At 36.3% G+C, this 26,639-nt stretch overlaps 1 protein-coding gene across 26 annotated transcripts in view; it reads left to right on the top strand.

Moving 5' to 3' along the window:
• LOC129762995 (calcium-activated potassium channel slowpoke) overlaps positions 1 to 26,639 on the top strand; it is a 196,156-nt gene that overhangs the window by 48,374 nt on the left and 121,143 nt on the right. For 16 of the 26 annotated variants that reach the window (XM_055761676.1, XM_055761691.1, XM_055761693.1 and 13 more), the window contains exons 6-7: positions 3,893 to 4,060; positions 6,447 to 6,538. In XM_055761676.1, coding sequence (XP_055617651.1) covers positions 3,893 to 4,060; positions 6,447 to 6,538 — 260 coding nt within the window. Of the gene's footprint in view, positions 1 to 3,892; positions 4,061 to 6,446; positions 6,539 to 14,085; positions 14,178 to 24,266; positions 24,359 to 26,639 lie in introns of all 26 variants that reach the window. The other 10 variants (XM_055761681.1, XM_055761692.1, XM_055761684.1 and 7 more) reach the window with 2 other exon arrangements.

Below are 26,639 nucleotides of genomic sequence, written 5' to 3'. Positions count from 1 at the left end.
GAGACAAAATTTGGAACAAGTCCTAGCATCGCTCGTGTAGATCACAACACTCTTATTTATTACCAAAACGTCGGTGGGATTAATACCTCCGTCACCGACTACTACCTAACTTGCTCTGATCCCGTATACGAAATCTTCGCTTTCACTGAAACGTAGCAACACATTGTCTCAACAATTGTTTGGCCCTTCGTATGTCGTGTACCGTCTAGATCGATCCATTGCTAACAGCATTAAACTTGCTGGCAGTGGAGTACTACTGGCCGTTAATTCCAAGTCTGACTGTGACATGTGTCTCACGAATTATCTCCCCCGAATGGCTACACTGTTGAACAGCTTTGGATTGCTGTGATATTCAGCGAACGCACTTACTATATTGTCATCACTCACATACCTCCGGATCCTACAAATGACCTGGCAGTAATAGTTACACACATCTCTTCGCTTACATGGATTATAAGTCAAATAAAACTTTCAATCTACCTGATTGAAAGATTATCGAAGAATATTACGACTGAACGTCTACTGGACTACTGGTCTTAGTACTGCTGGTTTATATCAGATGAACGGAATCTTCAACAACAACCGTATTCTTGACCTATGCTTCACGAACTCAGAGATGGTCCAAAATACGATAGTTACAAAAGCTCCATCTGCTCTTGAATCCTCATCAATCGTTTTTGTAAACACCATCAAGACAATGAAATACAACTATCGTAAAGCAAATTTCTCATCGATGAATCGTTTCTTCTCAACAATCAACTGGAATGACATTCTGAATGACTGCGACATCGGAGAAGTCACGATGTATATATCTCACTTGCTACTCTATGCGATTGATCAGTTTGTCCCTAAGAAAACGATGAAGGAATCTACTCATCCTCCATGGACTTATTAGTAATTGAAGCGTCTACGAAAAGAGAAACGATTCACTTTGAAAATATATATATATCAAAATTCCGTACTAATTTCAGGATACAAAAACTATTAATGTTTGAACAATGCTTTATTAAGAGCTAATCTGAACCGCGTCCAAAGGACGACGCAACCCGAAGAGTTTCAGGAGCTACATCGATACCAAGAGGTAAGAGGTTGACCTGCCTACTGTGATGATGCGAGATAATGAGGAGGTATCAAACAGAGAAAGTATTTGTACGGTGTTTCGAGAACAATTCAGCAAGGTTTTCGTTAGTGAAAATTTCGACAATGAGCAGGTTCGTCTTGTTGCCAGCCATGCCTGCCTGGTATATGTACTCTTCCAACAATCAGCTCTAGCAGAGTGTCGATTTTTGACAAATTTTGTTTTTTTTTCGAGATGACAGTAGATATCGACGTTTCAAGCAATTTTAAGACATCGGAAAAAAAAATTCGGAATTTTTTTTTCCATAGAAAGCATCTTTCTATTCAGAGAATGTTTTCTTTTCACGGGAAAAGAAACTATGGATTATAGCCTTTAAGTTCATGTAATTCTTGCAATACGAACTAAATTTCTAGTTAGTTAGTTTGTGGAAAGGTATTCTACGAAGAAATGTTTTAAAATGAATATTATTTTTCCGTGTATGAAAGGAAACGAAGAGCAATGAATACTGCGACAACGGGCGGTATGTTTTGTACATGATGATTTTGAATTGAAAACACCGTGATTATTTATGACGTGAGAAACGCTTGTCATCTGTACATATTTATGTTTGTGCATCATTGGGCGTATTTGGGATGAATATTGAACACTAGCAAAAAGCATGTTCGTGAACAATAAAAACATGGAATTTTCACATCGTGTGCACATGTGTAAGTCTTTTTTTTTCGGAAGACTACTCGTCGATGTTCTAAGAAACATTATTGTCATCAAGTATGGAAAAGTTCATTCGCTCATTTCTCCACACCTAATTATAAATCACTCTTGTTTCTGTTTGGAATAATCATGGCGAAGAGAATGCAGCAAGCAATCGTGTCATTGCACGATGAATCATTTTTCACTCTCCGATCATCTTCATTCGGGACTGAGAGTGAACATAACAAAACAAAGAGTGGAAAACAACATTCGATGAATGAATGCTTCTTTGGAAGGATCGCACGAAACAAAATAACAAGTGAGTCAAACTAGACTCAATCTGCGTGTATGTATGATTTTCTTGTCCCTTCTACTCTCTTCCCTGTCAGCATTCAAATGAATTTGTTATCGGCAATGCACATGAATCTACCTTCCCGCTCTCCAAAAACTTGCGTTAATATGGTCTTTTGCGTTGGTTTAGATCGTTTCATACTAGAAACAAAAAAAAAGCCATTGCAATAGTGCACAGGAAACAACTCGATTTCAACTATCTACCTATATTTTACTGCCGCGATCGAGGCTTCAATGATTGCTATTTGAGTGAAAAATGAATGATTTTACAGAGACACTGCTGGCTCAAGCAAAAGTTTCCAATTTGATTCTCTCACCATCTAACGTCATTCCGAGAGGCAAATGAGAGAATGCAAAATTTTCTGAGAATAGATGAGCGGAATCGAGACAGTATTTTTCCGTTTTATTCGAGAATGAACTTTGTGAATGTTTTCTGGTGAGGCATAAACGGAGAACAGAAGGGTGAGTTTTATCTGTGAATGAGTGTTGTTGAACGAATTTCGATGCGATTTTGCCCATACCTGTCTGGCATACGCTTCATGTTTAATACCTCTGAAAAAAAGGTGTTTACGGGTCAACTGGAAGGTTTAGAGCTGGAAGGATTTCAAATACTGTTTGTTCCAATTGTATTAGTCAAATTGAACAAACATATAACGAGGGAATGTAGCCCTGTATTCTTATCCTCTTTAGGATCGGTCTATCGTCCTATCCTCTGGAAACCTCCTCAGTTCTAGCGTTCATAAATTTGGTTTGAAGAACATATTTTTTATAATTATCTGGAACCTGATGTCATGATTTGCACAATCGGCTCTTCGGCTCTTATCTGATTTTTTTAAATGGAATGGATTAAACATACAAGTTCTTTTGCAACTATGATGAGGTGTTCCTCAAGGGATGTTGCTCAGATATTGAATGCGAAATATAATAGATGTACATCTGGTAAATCGTCGTTTCTGGACATTCTTGAAGTGTTTTGTTGTTTAGGTAAGATCAAAACAATCGTTGAACTTGGATGACCACCCTCTTTATGCTGCTTCTCTTTCCCCGTTTCAAGATTGAATTCACCGCTATGACAACCCCGTAATACTCGACAGTCATGCAATCTGACAAACTTTACAATACGTTACAACAGGACTTTACAATAACTTTATCTGGAATCAACGGGATTCTGTTTATAATCATAATTGTGTTAATCTAAGGTTTAAATACAAAGGACTAATACACGTAAAAAAAAAATTGAAAAATCAATTCCAATTAATGGTATGTCAGATTGCATGGCTGTTGTCACATGTTAACAATCAGGTTCGATCTTTCCATTTTAGATTACCCAGCATCGAGTAGTAAATGAAGTTATCAAATCTATTCCATAACGCACTCATTTGAATGTCGACACGTTGATTATAGTATAAGTTTGTTTTAAGTTCCTTCAAAACAAAAAATCGTATGTTCACAATTGGCCATGTGACTGAGCATGATCCCTCAAATTTCTATTTATTCACGACAAATGAATGGCTCCGTTTCTCCATCTAAATGTTAACAACGGACATACACTGATAAAAAAGTTTTGCTATCGTCATATACTTTACATATGCCATTTGCTGCCGCACTTTATAAGCATTTAGTCGAAGGCCGGTTAATGCATTTAGAATGCTTCAATTTATTACTTCTTACCCATTCTAGACACCAATTACAACCCCATTGCAACGAGGTACGAAAATTGAAACTAACTTTGACACTTTGTTTTTGTTTTCTTTTCTTCTCATACACCGACAGTTGGAAAACTCTGGCGATCCGTTAGAATTTAATAATTCGCAACAGTTGTCGTATTGGACGTGTGTATATTTCCTCATAGTTACTATGTCAACAGTAGGTTATGGCGATGTTTACTGCGAAACCGTGCTCGGCAGAACGTTTTTAGTATTCTTTTTACTAGTCGGTTTGGTAAGTACACCTTTTTCCATCATTACAGTTTTTACTTTTCTTGGTCTATACATTTAGCGTATTCTTTGTTTTTAATTTATATTCTTAAGATATTTTGTAACTTTAAATATGTGTATCTGAATAGCCAAAGGACAAAAATTGTAAACGCGTTACATTTTACAGATTTCGTTATGTAATAGTCGTCGTCTTTCGATGGAACAATTTGATCACAATAGCTTCTGAGCAATAAATTTAACATGGATTGTTGAATACACCATTTATCTTGAGCTTATATATACATATTTGACCTTGGAGAATTTCACTATTATTAACGTTCTGCAACAGGACATTAAAACATTACCCCTGGAATCCAATTATGGTATAGTTTTATTGAGATGAACCATAAAACGCCAGCATATATGGCCCGGAAGTATCCGCGCCACGTTGTCGATGGATAAAATGATCAAGTGACTTTATTAAAAGTTACTGGTACACATTAGAACTGCTTCTCAAAATAGGAATTATTTTGACATATTTTCGCTGCACACATTTTCAATAAATTTGTATTTCTTGGGATTTTTCCGCTGAACACTTTTATAGAAGAAAATGCTATAATTATTTTATCAAGCCTACAAACAATACATATTCGCATAAATACGCTTAGAGAGGGTCATTTTTGGATGAGCTGTTTTAATTTTCAGTCATTGACCAAGTCCCCTTTTTGACATATCTGATAATTCTATTTCAGATATTTGCTTTCATTTAGCTTATTGTGTTAGTTTTATTTTTATTTAACTATCTACCACATTAAACTAATTACGAGTTCTCATGTTACTGTGGATCATTTATCGGATAAACTACCCATTAGAAATCTACATTCATTCATTATTTCATAGCGTTTTAAGTTCCTGAGGAAACTCGAATAAAATCAATTAGTTGGTGAATTTCCTGCGAGGAATGTGAACAATAAATGACAACTCTAATCGCATTTACTAAAACAGTTGAAACGAAAGTTCAACTCTGTTCTGAAGGTAGAGACTATATTAAATGAGATCGTTTATCTCTAGTTGATAATGCAGGAGAGAATGCAATGAAATTTTATAAAAGAAACGTAAGCAAATCTTTTCCATAAATTAGAGATTAATACAGCGTTAGTATAAATTATTCAAGTATAAATCACACGTATTTTATTTCAGCTAGATAATGAGCGGGATTCGGTGGATAGAGTTTAAATTTCTTATAAATATTTTCGGAAAAATAGAAAATGCATTTGAACCAAACAATTCATTGAAACTGTTCTGATAAGTTTTAAGTGGAAGTGAATTTTGAGTTTTGTGCGTTGTTTCTGTTTGTATCAAATCATAGAACTATAAGTACACCAACATCTTCCTTTTTTCGTTGACTATTAGTCAATAGAAAATTAACACGTTTTTCCCCCAATGTGTTGGGTAATGGCGTAGAAACGTGAATGCAACCCTACAGGGCGAATTAGAAGGAAATGTTAATTCTAACCTTCTCAGCAATTTACACCAACGCTCTGCAATTGTTGGAACTATAAGCTTCCAAATATGTCAATTGTTCAAAATTTGCCCAACAACTTTCTTGCAATATTTTTAGATCGATTGAAATTTTTTTTAGTTCCATTTCTATGATATTTGCGAGGCACGAACGCAACCAGATTTCATGATTTCGTTTTTGGTGACAACCACATTGTTTTTATTCGATTTTTCTCGGAAATAAAGATCTTTTACCATATTGTAGCTACACAATATGTAAATTGATAAAAAACAACGACAGTTCAAAAATGAATGTTTATTTGTTGCTCAACATTCCACGGATAGTTTTTCGTTCGTTGCAATGAACTCAGTGGTATAACATAATATGCTCTTTGTTAATGTTGTTCCTCAATTGTATCGAGATTGAAACGGTGGAGTGTAGTAGCTGATTTTCACTGTATCTTATTTACACTTTTGAACATTACATCCTCTTTCAATGCAGCGAACGTGTGATGCATAAGTTTCACCTCAATCACAGTTGTCAGACACTGTAATTGGACACACATTTTTATCTGTTCAGGCAGTAATCCGTGCTGCCTCGTTGTTTTGAGTAGCAGCATGCATCATAATTTATGAAAGGGTCAACAGTCAGATAACATTTTATTATTATCTTCTATTCAGTTTGCATGTTCATGTTTATGCTGGCTGCCGCATATCTTTTGATTTATTTTGATATTTTGTTTGTTTTTCCGTTTATTCCCAACTCCACTGTTATCATTTTAATATACATATATGAAAGTTACATATATACTGCATAGAAGACACGTGAAACAGCAAAATAACTATGAAACTGAACAAAACCATTCAGCTTATATTTCCAGTAAATGATTGAAATCCCCTCAAATTTTTAGGCAATGTTTGCCAGCAGTATACCAGAAATTATTGAACTCGTTGGTAGCGGTTCTAAATACGGCGGCGAACTAAAACGCGAGCAAGGAAAGAGGTAGATTTATTCTGAACCTGTCCGATTTCAATTGTTAACTCAAGACCAATCTTTTGATCGCCTATTTTTTCAACGATTGCTTTCATTTCGAATATTCTCCGCCTAATATTAGTTCTATTTCCCTTTTCGTTAGCCCAATTCTGTTTTCTGTTTTAAATCATTCAACAGATCTGTGCACATCCAGATTGTTCGTTCTTAGTTCTTGTCAATTCAAATACTACAAATTATTAATTTAATACTATTCATACTGATCCTTAAAATAAGTTGTGTAAAACGATCTAAACCCAAGTAAAGATCCCAGTGTTTTGAAACAGGATTCCACAACTGTTTCGTTTCATTTCAACATCCATATTCTTATTCAGCACTTTCAATAATGAATCATCCTCCAGTCCCAAATACACTAAAAAATAGAATTTTGTTGAACCATGTTATGAAGCGGTTCACGCATACGTTAAGTCGTTTCGTAATGTTTGACCATTCCCATCTGACACGGGGAGGACAGCTCCATGTGGCAATCAAAAAAAAAGGGGGGAAAAGGGGGACAGAATCGCTATTCACGAGTTTCCAGATATGTACTAGAGAAAAACGAGCTTTGTTAGGGAATTATATCGTTAACTGACTACAGAGTACTGATAGAATGCGATACAATCCGAATGGGCTCTGTTACACACGCGCGTTTAGTGTTAATGAGGTGAAATGACGTAGTTTTATTATTAATTTTTAGCAGAAAATGAATGCTATACGTGCTATATTTTTAGAGATAGTTTATAATATATTTACAATTACCACACTAAGTAGTAAAATTTGCATATCGATTAAAAAGAGTTCAGTTAAACTTTTATTTTGTGGATATTGTTGAACAAAGTGCTGCATTTATTCTCATCATAAATAAAACATGATTTGACAAAAATGTTGCAATCTAATTATGAGCCATAGGAAGTGAGAGTAAATATAGTATATAGTTTTGTCTGGGATGAAACTTTTGTTTATGTATCTGACACGCAGTATTTTATTTTTTCTCAGTCAGCTGCTCACACTTAACACACACACACACACATACACACACACACAAGTGCTCAATTACTGGTTGGAGAGTACCACTATCAGTTTGAGGGATATGTTCTAAATTACTTTTTAGTACCCCAATGAGGCACATATGGGGTAGAGCAGTAGGCAGAGTAGATTTGGAATTGTAAACAAAATATGGTGTCGTCATTATTTGCATTCTATATGAGGTACACTTCGGAAGAAACAGAAGAAACAAAACAATGTTAAAAAAAACTCACGGTTTCATGATTTTATGAGACAAATTGCTTATGAAATCTTGTAGCTGATCGTTTTTTAATAGATGACAATTGTATTGTGAATTGCTTCCATCATTTGATGGGCAAAATGATCCAGATAACAGTCGTAGGGCCTGATTCTCGAATACACTTCACGGTGGAAACGAAATGAAATGTATCCGCGATGACAACGGTACGGTGCCGACATCTGGATATGAAATTAGTGTCCCACTAAAACTTATCATTATAATATCAAATTATCTTCAGATACAATTTTTGTATGAGATTATTATACCACATGACGAGAACAAAGTTTTCCATTCACATTGAACACCAGTTTGATACGAAGAAGTTAATTTTCATTAATGATTTTTATTTGAAAAGTGCTCATTCTGCCTGAAAACTCATTATTATCTTCGACACTTCACTAACTCGTAAAACGTAGTTCAGTGGCGTGCCGTTTATTTCGTTTGCACCGTGAAGTGTATTCGAGAATCAGGCCCGTCTTCTTAGCCCTCGGGAATAGCAACATTTTCAATGAAATGTTGTTAATTGATCCATTCCAGTGCACAATGGTGCAGGAGATGCATATAAAAGGTTTAGACCTCGACAGGTATTTTCTAGATCAAAACTGTCTTCGACTAAGTTGTTAAAGTTGTAGAGCGCTCATTTTAATGTTATCAAAAATAGGGTGACCAAAACTGTCGATGAAATAAAAACTATAACTTTCTTATCTTTATAGATGATAGTGGTAACATAGTTCGATAATGTTGTAGTTCCAGTTATTTGAGACATCTTTGTAGAACAAAGTTTTTTTCTATCTCTTAAAATAATCGATATAGCGCCTTTCTTCTAAGTTGCGTTAGGGTCACCATGAAAAAAAAACTGTTTTTTTGCTCTAACTTTTATATTTCAAATTATACATACAAGCTGTCTTCGAAAGACTGTTAGAGCTTACTAATACAAACATTTTGCGATGCAGAACTTGTCAATATATCAATGACGTCTTGAATAAGATCTAAAATTTTGTCGAATACACTATATCGCTATCTTGACTATAAACAAAATTAGGATTAGTGGCATTTTTTTTTCAAAGAAAACATGAAAAAGTTGTTGTTAGAAAAACCTTTTTCCTGTTGAAGTGCCCATCTTCTGATGTATGTATGACTTGTAGGATATGTAAGGGCTATTCATATATTTTTTAAAGAATTAAAAAAATGGGTTTAGAGAAAAAAAAGTTTCAATTTTAAAAATATTTTTTTCAGTGGTTTTTATTGTTATTTTTCTATGAAAATTTAAACAATTTTCCACATTTCATCATTTGACCATAATTTCTTAGGTATCTTAATTTTTGAGTAATATTTTTTTTTAAGAAATTAAGGAAACTTTGTTGGCCCCTCTCAAAAAGTAGTATAGTTCTTTCAGAATATTTCAAGTGTGCAAAATTTATTAAATGACCCATGTCTTTACACCTACAACGTTTCACTAGCAACGTATCGATTCTCAGACAGCATCTACGCATCCAGCTGTCTACAGCGTAATAATCATTATTCGTGCACTCAAAAAAATGATAATACATCTTCAAATATACCTTAACCCTCTACCGCGCAAGTTTTTTATTTATCTAAAAAAACCTATTCCACTTTTATCTCGAATTTCCGACTTTCGACATAAAATACTCCTAGCAGAAAGCTGCCAGCATAAAAACAATGTGTATGTGTGATAGATGAAAATATTCTAAAGACGTTCTAGTGGGGGTGAACATTGAAAATAATTTGGAAAGAGAATCCGCGAAGCCCGTCTAAAGGCGGGCTTGGGCTGTAGAGGGTTAAACAATAATCAAAATACTCGAACACTTAATTCCTAACATTAAAAAAAAATGCGAAAATTCATTATTTTTCGACCTTCCAAACAAGGGTCCCCCTTTAAGGGTATAGACGAACGAACTTCCAAGATTGGTAATTTTCAACAGTTCGTTTTGGATCCGAAGTCATAAATTTTGTCACATAACAGACTATTACTGATTTTTTACTAGTTGAATGAAACGACGTGTGGTAACAAAATCCTTTACTTTTCCAAGAAAGATATTCTTATAAGGATTGAGGCAGAAAAAAATACATAACTTTAAACAGCTGTAACTCCCAAACCAATGGCACTATTATAAAAAGCTAGACAAAACTGAAAGAAGATTTAATTTCTGATTGAACTGATAGTAATACAATTAACACATTTCATTTTTTGCACAACTCTTCTTTCTTCAATCAGGGACTTTACTGTAGTTTCTGATACCTTCCTGACTGCAACTTTCCACTTCCTAAGAAATTTTGCAATGTTTTCGGTTCGTCTCTTCATTGGCTTCAAACTTCTTTTAATTAAAGCTCAGGAGAGTTAGACTGATTGGCGTCTCTAGGAACCAAAATCACATTATTGTCTTCATACCATTTCAAAGTTGTTTTGGAATAATGACATGAAGCTAAATTTGGCCCAAAGAATGTAGACACATTTCAAAATTTATACTTCCGAAGGTCACAAACGCTTTTGGCACCACAACTACAAATCGCCAGCCAAACCAGAAACTATGACTTTTTTGTTTTAAATTTTTCGTTGACATCTCCTCGTTTCATCGCTGAATAAATTCCTGGCCAAGGAGTTGACGGAAGTCACACAATACGAATGTCTCGTCGTCCATAATACATAATTTTTATTTCTCAAAAAAAATCTGATTTTACCTTTTGATGCCCGTTGTTTACCTTCTATATTTTGTGTTGCGTTTCGATCAGAAACTCCCTGGACTTTGAATGTCTCCAGACCTGCACTGGATTTCATTCGTCGAACTGTTCTCACACTACAATTCTGTTTTACCCAGGGATCAGAGTTATCGCTCAACTGCGATATAAGTATTCAATCAATCTATTTTTCGATGAGTTGCGCAATGTTGAAATTTTCGTCTCTCCTTTTTCATCGAAAATTCTTTTTCAGTAAGAGAGAGAGAGAGAAAGAGAGATGTGGAAAAATATCTCTATCTGAAATTCAACGAGAATGCTTTTCGTCTGTCATTTAATACTGAAAATATGGAGCGGAAATACAAAGCCAACCAATGTTAGCTGGTTTAAACAGTGTCTAAGTGACTTGCATTTGGACAGCGTCTGAATTGTACAAATATTAATATTAAATATTAATGCTCATGTTCACTTCACGATAAAACTCAATGTTACCGCATGTGTTTTCATGCAATGTTTTCAGCTGTACTGAAGAAGTGAAAACCCATTATGGGCATCAAGAAGTCACTGAAAACGAAACCATTTCTAGGCTAAACCATTTCTCACCGAAAAATTATTTATTTTTATTTTTAGAGATAGAGCCGTTTGTAGTTCTGCATTTTTCTGCCTCAGTCTTTATTTGACGATTGATTAAATTTGTTCAAATCCCTCTCAAAGTATATAAATATTTTGTTTAGATCAGGCATTGTGAATATGAAATCAATCATTATAAAATTGAAATTATAAATGATTTGTTATTGTGAAATTTCCAAACAGTAATTGAGCATAACATGACATATATACATGAATATAATATCAACACTGAAAGGTGATTCGAAACAGATAATTTCGTACAAAGTTGTCTACTGGTTTGTTATATCAATATTTGGATCACTCACAAGAAAATTATACGGTTTAAAGTTCAGCTATCTGTTTTATTTAAATAGTATGCTATAACAATATTGATGAACATCGCAAATCGCATTTTCTCCGTAAATAATTGTAGATACCATACCATACTCGTGAGAAGCGAGTAGGAAGCCGAAGTTTTGCGGTTCTTTTTCTAAACACAAAGAGGATGATAAAAGTTTCACATAGAAGTATTCTCACACTTAACTGTCAGTAGCAGTCCTATTAATCCATGCAATTGGTGAAGAAAGAAGCAATTTTCGTACACATTTTAATAGTAAAGTATTTTTAAAGCTGTGTTGGAACACTTTTACTTCCCTCGATGAACGGACAAAAATCAATAATATAGGTATAGTTTTTTCTTCGAATATCTACAACTAACATGAATAATTCTCATGTAAAGTAATAATGTAATGTAAAATACTGTACATACACGTATAACGGCGAGTCTGAGTATTGTTTATTCAAGTTAATTAGTTACGCAACGTACTTAATGATAGTACATGTTTATATATGAACTGTGGGCAATCAAACAATCATACAGCCATTCCATGCCAAACCGATAAAGTGGTTCTTCCTATTTTCGAAAAGCGGTAGTTTTGTTCCTTATCGCAAAATATTTGGCCCGTATTTTCTTAATTTTTAGGGAGGTCCAAAAATCATGTTTTTCCGAAAATGCATTTTTGCAAATGTATAACTTTTGAACCACTTGACCGATTCAGATGATCGATATATAAAATTGGAGGCAATGAGCTAGTCTTTTAAATTGAACTAGCTGGTCCGTTTTGAAAAATTATGACATTTGCGAAAAAAAAAATGATTTTGTTTACGTTATTATTGATTGTATTTGGTTTTTATAGTTTACGCCTATTTTAGGATATTTTTCATATTTTTTCCTGAAAAAATTACATTACGTAACAAAAATTCAGATATGTGTCTTTTTTTTCATTTTTTACTTTTCAAAATTAACACGGTTTTAGTCTACGTTCAATATACCAATAACCATAACTCAAAAACGAAAAAGAAAATATTTCTGATTTGTGAATATCTTATGGTAAAAATCGAAGTTTTCAAACTAAAAAATAGATATAAGAAAATATAGCGCCCTTGGTCCCGAGGCCCATGTAAACTATAAAAAAACAAATACAATTAATGAAAATAAAATCCAGTTTTGTTTACAGATTCAATATTTTTTCCAGGAAAGACTAGCTTATCGACTTTAATTTGATATATTTTTCAAAGTTATGATTTTTTGAAAAGTATCATTTTTGGAAAAAATGAGAAAAATTTAATTTTTCGGACCACCCTAAAATGGAAATGGGAACTCTAATGAAAAAAATAAAAAAATACGGGTAATACTTCGGGATAAGGAACATAACCAATTTAACAATGATATTTAATATTAATATTTGTCTTTGAACTATATTTGAAAAATTTCAAAGACAAGGTCCGACAAAGGGTTCTGAATTGGCGCCAGAGCTGCATCCGGTTTCGTGTTGTTATGCAATTGATTGTGTAGTTTACGTGCACAAAGCAAGAAGTACTTTAGAGAAGAGATTATGTACACTCCGTTTGTAACATATTTGTAAATTTGTATGGTGTCGTCTGAATGAAGAATGCTGAAAGTAACGTTTAGGTGATTACCTTTTTGCAAGTTTGATATAATGTTATATTATAATATTGCGTATTCTTGTTGATTGTAGCATACCAAAAAAAAACTTGAAACTGTGAGACAGTTATACGAAAAAAACCGTAAACTGCTGTAAATAAAACAATTCTTTTCTAATAAATAGGAACACACTCTTACAACTGACACATTCTAACAATCACAAACTAGCAGCTGACTAATATTTTCGTTTCTAAAATTAAAGTTTCATTTCACTGTTTGCCTAAAATCAGTTTCAGTCTATCATTTATGAATACTTGTGATACAAATAGTTGATAAGTTTTCTTCATTTAAGATGTTCCACTCATTTGTTCCGATTCCTTTCCGTTCTGTAATTTGTTTTGTAATTTGTAATTTGACATTATTGAATGTTGAATGCTCTGTTGTTATATATATTTTTCTAACATGTTTTGCCTGTAGGTTTTTCTTTCTCCGTTTTTTGACGGCATATATTATAGTTTATGTGTCTCACATTTTCAATTCAGGAGATTTTGATAACGATAACTCGTTGACCATTTCATGTTGGTTGATTTAGTTTCTTTTTTCATAGATTATCGTTACATCCATCATAGTTGTTATATAAGCAGATTTAAGCTCATCTCGATAATAATCTGGCGGAAATATTTTTTCATTTTATTCACAAAATCCCGGAAGTGTTGATAAAATAATTATAAAGTACTGTTGAACAAAAATTGCGACGAAAGAGAACAGCGTATTAACACTCCTGTTTGTACATTTTTTTAACTAGATCGCTCGATAAGACAGCGCAATATGAAATAGTGTTTGATATCTACGATGAACAAGCCACGCTCCAGCTTAACACAATAGAAACATAAAATTGAAAAAAAATTGTTAAAACAATTTTACAAATTCAACCCGTATACAAGTGTTTTCTGCTTGGCAATGCTCTTCCTTCCTTTATTTCTTTAGGCGGTGTTTGCCAGTTGGATTCCGGAGATCACAGAATTAGCGGCACAACGAAATAAGTATGGCGGCAAATACACGAAGGACGTTAGAAGAAGGTACACGGACGTACCTATTGTTTACAAATTACAGTTTACTTAGTTTTTTCTTTCTACTTTTACTTTAATCCCATTGTCTGATTTGATTGATGACTTATTTTAATCATTGTTTTGTTTTCTTTTTCTCTTTTGTTTCGATCTATTTTCGTGCCATTTTATTTTGATTGTTTACACCGATAAACTACTAGGTTCCAGTTGTTTAATTTTTACATTGCATACCGGTTTGGAAGAAAAAAATATTATATTATTTGTTCATTGATAATTCATTTCAAACGATAATAGATGACACTCACAATCACACTCCTACTTTGTTGTTTTGTTCGATCGGATAACGGTCATGGTGTTTATACAGCACTCTCATCATCTGAGCAATCGAGTATCGAGCTTTGCTTTCTCGCTGAAACGATCGTCATTGAGAGTACGATGAAAAGTCCGATTTATTATTTTTGCAAGATTTACTTGATAGGCGTACATGAATTACTGAATCTTCTTTATTGATTAGTAGTATATCATAGACATACCTAAGCCACTACATAGGAAATAAAAAATTGAAGATGTTTCAGCGAGAAACAAGAATAGCCCCAAGATTTCCATCCTTTTCCATATCGAACAAAATTACCCTCCACTCTGTGCATTCGAATGAAAACAGCAAATTTATTTTGATTTATTTCATCAGTAAAGTCTACCTATGCAATAAGTACCATCCTCAATATGCTCTGAGGCAACGACGCCAGAACAGATGCTTACATTCGTTTATCGCAGATCGATTCTGTGGCGGCAGAACAATAAATGATGAGAGCTTATGAGAAACGAATCACAGAAAAAAATATTAACAATTATTCATACTATCCAATTTGTCGTAACTGAGAATATTGACCCTACTGTAGCTCATGTATATGCAAACCGAATTCGCGCGCAGCATATTTTATGATTTCTTTTCTTCAATTATTTGTTCAAAGCAACATATTTTGATAAGGCATTGGTTTCTTGGCGGCATGTATCTCGGCTCCTCTCGGCTTGTTTTTTTCGTAGCGAATCAATGTTCCTCTACTGACAGTTGCCCATATATTGAATAAGCTAGACACAGAGGACAGTGATGTATTCATAGACACGTGAATCCGATAATTATATAACCTAGCCAAATATAAAGACTACAAAACCGCAAGGAGATTTAAACAGATAAAAATAATATGCTGAAATAACATCAAAATAAGTTTGATGGTTTGTCGTTTCGTTTCATATTCTTGGTTGTTTACGGTTGATTTGATTTATTTAGCTTTAGTTTCGTTGGATTTCGTTTTCTATCTTAGTTGAATTGCTTTCTATTCAAACTAACAATATAACGTGCATGCTTGCCACCACAACAAATGATTACATCAGTTATGTTCTGAATTATATATGTATCAGTATATTTTTCAGAACATTGGTCGAATAAACAAACGAAGATGACACCAATGAGTTTTAATCTTGTGTTCTGTATCCTCCACCTATTTCTCATGCCTCATCCTTCAGTACTGATAGAACGTTTTTGGAGTTTTTGTGTTTTGTTCATTCTTTGTCTCCCCCCTTCATCGCTTATCGAGAAACAAATCATTGATCAAATTAAACCCCTCAAAAATCCATTCAGTATGCTTCGGCATGTTGACAGAATTGCCTCCAACGTCAGTGTTACCACTGATAGAGTCTGACAGAAACTGTCAAGCGTTCCCGCCCTATTCGATCAATCAAAGAGTCGCCGAGACCATACTTCTTGAACGAAAAAATAAAACAAACAAGCAAAGCAAACCCAAAATTGTTACAAAGCAATTTGAGTGCAATGCATCCTACCGAATCAGGAAAGAAACGACGATGCAACGAAACGCGGTCACTTAATTTTCAAACCAAATTTGACTAACTGTTGTGTTTCCCGAGTTCTCGTTCAATGAAATTCAAAATAAAGCAAATATAATCGAAAATGATATCGTAGAAAGACACTTTCTAACAAAACGCAACCTCCTAGAATTTTTTCTGTTCTGGAATAACATAGAAAATTTATTTTTATCGCACAGTTTGATTGTATTCCTTTTCCATGAGTTTTCTATTTATCGAACAAACTAGTTTAGCTGATTTCTTTTGGCAGAACTGAATCTGTAACAAAAAAACAATTCAAATAGAGCACAATTCTTTCTACTTCAACGTATTTTCTTAATTTTATTTTTCATTCCAATCACAAAATAGTTTACGCCCGTTAATTATTGTTGTTAATTTCTCATTAGTACCCTCCATCCAACCTTTTGATTTATCGTACTTACTTTTTGTTTCCAATTCTGTTATCGTGACTATTTGTGTTCCCTTACTATTTTGTGTCTATATATTTTTCTATTACTGTTATGTACTTTTTTTTGTTTTTATTGTATTCCAACAAAAAAAAAACAAAAAATATATATTATATATACATATTCTTCACATTTATATCTATATTAAAAATCAATTCTTTTGATGTAGAACGTTTAATTTTGCTTGCACAGCCTGTATGCCGCAGCCACGCATATTAGAGCAAAACTTGTTCCTTTTTATATTTGTAATTTACCAAATATAAATCAACTATTTAAATCTAGCTTTCGAGGCGACATATGATCGAATTGAAGTATTAGATTTTATTTATTTTTGTTTCCCGTCAGGAATTGTAACAACCGAAGGCTTTCGTTGTTTTTTTTTCGTTCCATCAGATTGTGAAGTACATTACTTCGAAGGTACTTAGTTCGCAACCGTCCCAAGAAATCGACGCCTATCTTATGGATTTGCCAAGAAGTGACACATGAAAGATGTGTTCATGTAGGAACGAACAATGATACTAACGAAAACAAACAAAAAAAATAGATAGTGGTTCCATGTTCTGCCACTTTGGATTGCGGAGAATCAATAATTCAAGAAAAGAAACATATTAGTGATTTTAGATTATTCTTCAAAATATGTAAATCATCCTAGTATTCGAGTATTCTCATACGCGTTCGAATTGCGCAACAGATACTTTGGAATGAAATTATATTTTTACTTCTTATTTATTTCAGAGTTACAGTTATATACTTTTGGTACAGGACAGCGAAATAATGTGCTGACGCTGGAAATGGCTTACAAAATGTAAAACTAAGGGGTGTCAACCTAATGTTAAGGCCCTGCTCACATGATGAAATACCACAGCCTTACAATTGATCATGAAGTCTTCGGAAGGCTTCTGTGCGAGGGCACTTTCTTTAATAGTTCATAGTAGTCATCCGTGATTGTGGTTCCCTATCCAACACTTTATTCCGATTCATTCCTCGTCGCCGGTGATTATGCGCTTTGGATTGTTTTTTTTTGCGTACGTTTGACAAGTTATTTTCAGACGATTTTGGCATATTTATTTCATTCAACTCCAATATCTTAACCGTATGCTCGCACCTCACGCTCAATTAAGGAACTCATAAGGTTCTGTACATCATCTGGCTGTTTCTTCTTCTGCACGGAAACCCACTTTTTCTTCGCGTTTTCCTCAGATTGGACCTCCTAGGGATGCTTTCTTAGTGCCTGATTCATGATAGCCCAGTATTTTTCGATGTGCCTTAGGTCCGGTGCGTTCGAGGGGTTCATGTCCTTGGGTACGAAAGTGAACCCGTGGCTTGGTACCACTCCAGAACATCCTTAGAATAGTGGCACGAAGCTAGATCTGGCCAGAAAATTGTAGGGCCTTCGTGTTGCTTCAACAGAGGAAGCAGACGTTTCCATAGACACTCCTTGAAGTAGATCTGCCCCTTTTACAGTCCCGGTAGTCACGAACGGCCCACTCCGTTTGCCACATGAGCAGGTCGCTTGCCAAATAATGTATTTATTGGCAAACTTCGAAAGTTTCTGCTTCCTTACTTCCTCCGTAACATCAAATTTGTGCTGGGCGGTGAAAAACAGAAGCCCCGGAAGCGTTAGGTGACCGAATAAGAATTGCCGGGTCTATCGTTCAACTCCTGCGATCAGATTTTGCACATCCACCTCGTTCACGTCGCAAAACACCAGTATATTAAGAACTGTTTTTCGCTTCCAATATTTTATTGGGTTATTTTGGGAGGAGGTTTGACGTGTTAGGAGAGTGATTGTCCTTGGACACTACCTGCACGTTATTGGTGGTATTCCAGACCGTAACTACGTAACGACTTCTTTTCCATGTGCTCCCTCATGCCTGATGGATTCGGTGCCTCGGTGTTGAATCTTCTCTCGGGACTGAAATCCATTTCGTGGGCTGTCATTTCTTGCTTCCATTCGCTGCCAACTCTTCCGCCTCCCTTTTGCCTGGTATCCCGAACTGTCCTGGAACCTAGTAAATTGCTACGTGAGGCCTCCATGTTCCAATACCTTAACCTCATCTCACTTCACCTAATCAGTGAAGATCACCGTTGATTCTAAGGTTCTACCGTTGCACCGAATCTATCATTGTAGGGCCTTCCAAACCGCAAGCGCTCCGAATGGAAAAGCTGAGTTCCCAACTGGTAGGTGATACACTTCATTCTTCTTTTCGCCCCAGTACGCACAACCGACTTCATTCTTGTCTACATATCCATCCGTGTAAATTATTTTGTAGTTCTTGAAGACTTCGTCGATGTGAGCATCAAACACCTTTGGTGCCACACAAACCACTTCCTCCTTGCAGACGGTGGAAAGTTTTACCTCGTGACCTTTTTGTATAGCATAAAGGGTGTGTCACATCAAATTGCATCACGGAAAAAACGCTGTAGAAATTCGCCCAGTAGACCGATCCTTTTGAAAATTTTAGACAGTAAAATAAAAACTATTAAACAACTTTTGGCATTTTCTTTTTATTCATACTTCGAGCCCAAGCCCGTATGCTCGTACTTTTCTCTTTACCCCGTCCATAAGGTTCTGTACAACGTCAGGTTGTAGTTTTTTTTGAACAAAAATCCATTTTCTCTTGAAGTCCGCCTCCGATTTGACAACTTTTGGGTTCTTCCGGAGGGCCTGCTTCATAATCGTCCAATATTTCTCTATTGGGCGAAGCTCCGGCGCGTTGGGCGGGTTCATTTCCTTTGGCACGAAGGTGACCCCGTTGACTTCGTACCACTCCAACACGTCCTTTGAATAGTGGCACGAAGCGAGATCCGGCCAGAAAATGGTCGGGCCCTCGTGCAGCTTCAATAGTGGTAGTAAGCGCTTCTGTATGCACTCCTTAAGGTAAACCTGCCCGTTTACCGTGCCGGTCATCACGAAGGGGGCGCTTCGCTTTCCGCAAGAGCAGATCGCTTGCCACACCATGTACTTTTTGGCAAACTTGGATAGTTTCTGCTTGCGAATCTCCTCCGGAACGCTGGATTTGTCCTCTGCGGAGAAGAACAACAGGCCCGGCAGCTGACGAAAGTCCGCTTTGACGTAGGTTTCGTCGTCCATTACCAGGCAATGCGGCTTCGTCAGCATTTCGGTGTACAGCTTCCGGGCTCGCGTCTTCCCCACCATGTTTTGCCTTTCGTCGCGGTTAGGAGCCTTCTGAACCTTGTATGTACGCAGGCCCTCCCGCTGCTTGGACCGCTGGACGAATGAACTTGACAAATTCAGCTTATTGGCGACATCCCGGACCGAACTTCTCGGATCACGTCCAAACTGCTTAACTACGCGCTTGTGATCTTTTTCACTGACGGAGCATCCATTTTTGCCGTTCTTCACCTTCCGGTCGATGGTTAGGTTCTCGAAGTATCGTTTTAGTACTCTGCTGACCGTGGATTGGACGATTCCCAGCATCATACCGACGTCCCGATGTGACAACTCCGGATTCTCGAAATGAGTGCGCAGGAATAATTCACGACGCTCTTTTTCATCCGACGACATTTTTCCAAATTTACGAAAAATTGACAGTGAAGCATGGCCAACGTGATCTATACACTCTTATCTGATTATAAGCGAAAGCTGAAGATATAATTCCTAAAAATTAAATTTCTACAGCGTTTTTTCCGTGATGCAATTTAATGTGACACACCCTTTAATTATCTGCTGAACTCACCCTTATGGCTTTCGTACAGATCCTCTTCCACCTTTGCTGTCCATATCGATGCCGTAGATATGCCGTAGATATCTTATACTTGATGCCTTATTAATAAGATACTCCGGGTTTGCGCGTCCGTGTTGACTACTGATTGATTTCAGTACATTCTGCCTGTGGAGGCGATCTGGCGTAGTGGTAACATCCATGCCTCTCACGCTAAAGGTCACGAGTTCAATTCTCACTCCCGACATTCTTCCAAAAATTGGAAGTAAAAGTGCCGAACCAGCCAAATGAGTTGAAAGTCACTATAATACAGATAAAAAAAAAGTACATTCTGCTGGGTCCGAAAGCTCCGCTTCATCTCCTGTACATGGGGAGGCAGCAGTCTCGTTGATCTCGAAGGTTGGATTATTTTTGTTTCCATTAGCAGGCCAGGAAGTTTGCTTTGGCGTTTCTCCTCACCAAATTGAAGTAGCTGGCACTTGTTGGACGCAATCCGGAACCGCGACTCAGAAGTCCACTGGAGGATAGCATCGACAAACCTCTAAAGTTTTCATCTAACCATTTTGGCTGATCTTCCAACGATGATGATAACGATGTCATCTGTATACAAAGGGATCTTCACCTCCCTCGGCATACGAGTGAAGGTCGGCTGCATCGCTACCAGGAACATCTACCTGCAGCACACTATTCGACGTAGCGTGACGACGACTGTGTTTCTTCCATTGTCACTTAGAAATGCCTGCCCTCAAGGAAGCTTTGGACGAATCGGACCGTTTTGCTGGCAACCCTCCATTTCCGAAGGGTGTGGATCAGCTCCCTCCATACCTTGTTGTAGACCTTCGGAAGGTCCAGCAGAGCACAGTCTAGGTGCTTTTTGTCTTCCATTGCGTCGCTAATTATTCGTTCCATCGTAGCAGGTGAAGCTCGGTCCCCTTGCCGACACGAAGCGCAAGTTGTTCCGCGCCTTAAAAACGATGATCCTCGGGTCGACTATTCACTATACGTTCGAGCAATTTTCCCAAACAACTGAGTAACGTGATTGACATCATGTTGAACGTTCACATTGCGTGTTTTTTTTTCAAATACACGGTCGAAAGGAGTGCATGAAGTTTAAGTCGACCAAATTTCGATCGTAATACCCTATATGTTTCTATTCGCCCATCTAAATACGCTCGTCACTAGTGCTCTTTCACGAATTATCAGCTTCTCTAAGGGGCGAACACGAAATTATTGCGACACCGAAAATGTCATGCCAATTTTATTATAATGTTTAGAATCAAACCAAAATTTTAGGGTAGTTTTATACATATATTTACTTCAAAAATCAAAAGAAAAGTTAATCGATGGAGCCTTGAGTGTAAAATTGAACGCATTTTCGCTTGATGCCCTCCATCAAAGTCTTTACAGTGTCATCCGGTACCAGTTTCTCAGTTTTTTTTTCCATTTTCTTAACATGTCCTTCTCGTCTTTGACTGTCTTCTAGCTCTTCCGAAGTTCCCGCTTCATTATTGCCCAGCTCTACATGGCGCAGCTCCGGACAGTTTGGCGGGTTCATGTCCTTTGGAACAAAATGGACAGAATTGGCCTCATACCACTCCAGGAAACTTTTAGAATAGTGACATGATGCCAAATCTGGCCAAAATAGCGGAGCTTCGTCGTGCTGCTGCAAGAACGGCAAAAGGCGCCTCTCGAGCCACTCAGATTTGTAGATTTCGCCATTTACTGTGCCCTTTGTCACGAAAGGCTCACTCCTCAGTCCGCAAGAGCAGATGGTCTGCCAAACGAGATATTTGGAGGCGAACTTCGACATTTTCTTCTTCTTAAATTCGTCTTCCACATCGAACTTGCTCTTGCCGGTGAAAAACTCCAACCTCGGAATTTGCTTTAAATCGGCTTTTATATACGTTTCGTCGTCCATCACACAGCAGCCATATTCTGTCAGCAACTTCTCGTAGAGCCTCCGTGCCCGAGTTTTAGCCGTCGATTGTTGCCGCTCATCGCGGTTTGGGAAGTTTTGTACCTTGTATGTATGTAGTCCAGCTCTCTTCTTTGCATTCTGGACGTAGCTCTGCGACATGCCGATCTTTTTAGTCAAATCACGGCTTGAGACGTTGGGATTTGCTTTAATCATCCGCTTCACCTTTCCCTCCGTCTTTTTGTTCTCCGGTCCCGGTTTTCTTCCAGCTCCTTTGCCGTGGTCCAACGTCAACCGCTCCTGGAACCGCTTCAACACTCTGGAGACGGTTGAATGGTGAATGTTCAACATTTTTCCCACCTGCCGGTGCGACAGGTTAGGAAATTTCAGGTGTTTGGAAAGAATTTGTTCTCTCGACTCGCGTTGGTTCACCTCAATTTCGTTGAATCGAAAAACACGACTTCGAGTATGACAGCTTGTAGACAATACATATCAATGAGAAAGTGTGCAAAATTTGGTTGATTTTTACCCAATGGTAAAAAAGTTATGCCTTGTTGAATGTGTCGCAATAATTTCGTGTTCGCCCTTTACACTCTAAATTTTGATTTTCGGAATGAGTCCCTGAGATGTTTACGCTCTCTTTCGATGGGAATAAATATTCAATAAACTGCTTCCAATCAATATGGTTGCATTTATCTCACTTGCTTCAGTGCTACAAATGATTGGATGTCTACTTTTTGAACATAGTCTTTGTATTTGACGTAACGCTAGAAGTCCTCATCATTCAAATGAGCTCTGATAGAACACTTTATGTTGTTTTACACTGGTTCCGGTTCAACAATAATCCGATCTATAAGCTTATAAGTATTTATTGGTTATTCTTTTTTCCGATAACAACGATTGGTTCCTCACTGCTAGCTTATACACATTTTCTAATTGTATCATATATATCAAATGATCACAAATACTCTCTTCTATTAATATTTTTATAATTTTCTTTGGTCAAAATTCACGAATCGATTCCACTGACGAAAGAGAATACTCGAATCATCAACAATTATTTTTTTCCTTATAAGAGACATTGCTATCGAATTGAAAGAAAACCACTTCCTATGAATACACCAGCTGGATATACACATGGAATACACGTGGGGACTTTCCTAGACTGACAGACACAGTAAAGCCTGGTGTGCGTTTTCCCCCAGTCAACAACTTGTGTACGTTTAGAAACCTTCTAGCGGTTCGTGTCAGTTTGACAAGTAAACGAAAAAATGCGCAGAACACGATGTTTAGTGTACGAATAATTGATAATAAAAGTGTGTGTGTGTATAGCGTGTGCGTAAATTGTGTGTGTGTGTGAGCGTGTGCGTAAATTGTACGTAGGTATGTATGTGTGATATGCGTGATTATTATCATTAGCAGCACGTACAAACTGCTCTTTAGATTCACGATAGAGGAGTGTGTGCGTGAGTTGTCTTATAGTATTTCTATGCCATTTGTTTCTCCATTTGTCATTTGTTTATTTTAGTTTATCTTGTGTTTATTTTGATTTGTTGGTACATGACTAGTTTTTGTACAATTCGAAAATGAAGTCAAGAATGAAGAGGAGAGCCTGTGTTACGGAAGGAAATCAATATAAGAAATGCAATTACTCATTGCATTCCACGCAAAATAGAATAAAATGAGCATCGTCGAGGGTTCCAAGACGCGACCCCCCAAAAAAAAAAACGGTTCGGCAGAATCTTTCGATTAGTTTTCGGCGAAATGGTGTATTATTGGAGCTGTTGTTATAGTAGACCTCGTGCTGTCACAATCGATTTTTTAATGTAAATAATTTTGAAAACCAGTTTCAAATGCTTTTTCGTCAACGAATATTCATTTTTTTTTTTGTTTTCTCTTTTCTTCTAATTTCATTCACTCTACCTTGAACTCAACTGTATTAATACATGTGTCGTTGAAACCATAATTACAACGGTTGGGGAAACCTGCTGCATCTATAAATAAACAAATATATGGCATCAATCAATATATCTGTTGTGTGCTTCGAATACATAAATTCATACAATCCTGTATCCATAAACAAAACAAAAATTTTTCATCGAAAAATTGGTTACCATTACTATTTCTGCCAATCAATATACGAATCAAATCTTACGTTGCTACAAAACTAAAGGCGATATTTGCAAGTTGTATACCAGAGATTATAGACTTGATCGGAACTAGACCCAAGTATGGGGGAACACTGAAGAATGAGCGGGGGCGAAGGTGAGATTTTACAAACAACAACTACAGTGCTTTTAAGCTTTGACCTCTCTATCTTTTGTTGCTTTAATTTTCCAAACAACCCTGTATGACTTTTCCGTTCTTATCTGTATTCGTTTAGCTCATCGAGTTTACCTTCTTCTTTGTTAACGTCTTCTGTTTCATGTTTTACCTTCCTAGCGATACTTTATTTTATCTCGACCGATGAATAACGGACCGACCGAATGTAGCATACCTATTGACTGAGACTGATACTTTCAATTGTATAGGAGAGAGCTTCTTTTACTTGTTTGTCCCAGAATCCCAAATTAGGTGCTTCGCTATTTGTGTTAGTGCTCGATATACAGAAAACTCGCGACAGTGTACAGTACTAAACTAAAATAAATAATTTACGAGCTCTAGTGATTTGAAAAAAATGTTCTAGGTATGGACTATATAGTTTAGGGAAACTGATTAGTTACTACTATACGATCGGACTCGCTTTTGCGCTTGGTTTTTTTTATAAATAAAATATTTCCTAACCCAATCAACGCTTAGCAATCACGTCTAATCTGTGAAAGTTATCTAATGACTTTAACTGGAAGCGGATTTCCATAACATTGATTTTGTGTGTATCATCCTTCATTTTTTTGAACTAAATTTCTAACCAATGACAAAGTTAATTTCTAGAAATAATCGTTTCTCACGTGAACATACATTAACAAGTTTTGTACTGATCGAATGAAAATGTTTTTTTTGTTGTTTCATCATATGTTATGGAATATCCAGCTCTTCAGGATCAAAAGAATACTCTGGTGTTCAACTTCCCAAATAGATCGTCGTAGATTGATAGCATTACAACACAGGTTCTGCGAAGGTGACTAAAGTAGAATAGAACCGGTAGAGGAATGTTCAGAGAAAGTTGCCCGCAGTAATATCAGTTGTTTGAGTCAAACATCCCGGTTACTTTCGATAAACATTGTCCTCAGAAATGGTTCTATTCCACTTTCACTTCGAAACAATACGTAAAAGATGAGTTTTATATACAGCGCAAATGCGAAAGACGCGTCCATTGCGGAAATCGATCGACACTATCAACGTACATATATTGAATTGAATCGTTGTGTGGAATTGAAAATAAAAACTTGAAAAAAAAACTCTATGTCGTAAAACAAAAAAAAATATATAAACGGAATGCCACTGTCAGTGTTTCCCATGTGTATCCTGTTTCTATATGTACTGTGCTAAGTGTGTGTAAAATCACGAAATTCTCTCTTCTATCTTTGTTCGACAAAATATATTGCTCTACTATGTGAAATGCTGAATCATTTCATGAAGTAGCTTCTATTTTATAAAAGTTCCGAAATATCTGCTCAATCCAACATCTCAGAAGTTAAGAAAATAATGTTTGCCAATAAAATTCTTCGGGACTATAGAAAACCGTTTACTTCTGTTTTGCTACTGTTTTACATGAATACCAAACTCAAATACTAGCACTACATCATTCTATCCTCAAGAAAACTGTCTTCGAACCGAATGATTGAATCGCAAAACCCCGTACTATAAATGGCGCAACTATGAGCGTGTTTGTTGTAGTTTATTAATGTTGTAACTAATTCTATTTGCCAGTAATATATCAAAACCAATTCTTTTATTTCATCAATAGTAGTGATAATCATTGTTATATTCTATATTATATTACATTATACCCTATGAAATCATTTCAGTATTTTTGTGTACATCTAATGGACATGATAATACGGTGTATATCGAAAGTATGCTCTCATGTTTTAACTGTTTTTTTTTATTTCGTTAGACTTTCACGCTATGTTCATGTCAAGTCAGTTCTAGCCGTTGTTCGATGCATTTTGATGACGTTTGATGATGATGTGAAGATTGATTACGAATCTTTCTCAAGCAAACACATAATGTTCTGTTAATAATCCGATGATTATAATGTGAACAATTGGGAAAAACAGATGTAGTTTCAGCTAGGAATTGATAATGTGAGTTTTTGAAGGAAAAAAATTATGATGATTCCACACCATTCACATGAAGTCTGCGATGAGGGAAATTATTATTTCGATGCAAATCACATTTGTATTTCTTCGTAATAATGGCTGTTCATCGCGCATCATCCACCGGGAAAGCTGTGTTAAAACTTTATAAATGATCTGTTCAGATCGAATAGTGTAGCGTTGTCTGAAGGAGGCTTAACTCTTTGGTAAGGTGGCGCCTCAGGGTCTATTTGCTGGTGACTTTGACATTGCGGTAGCTCCTTAAACAGCTCGAACTTGGACTCGTC

Source organism: Toxorhynchites rutilus, chromosome 1 (assembly GCF_029784135.1).
Source record: "Toxorhynchites rutilus septentrionalis strain SRP chromosome 1, ASM2978413v1, whole genome shotgun sequence".
NCBI lineage: Eukaryota > Metazoa > Arthropoda > Insecta > Diptera > Culicidae > Toxorhynchites > Toxorhynchites rutilus.
This window is presented reverse-complemented; position numbering and strand designations above follow the sequence as displayed.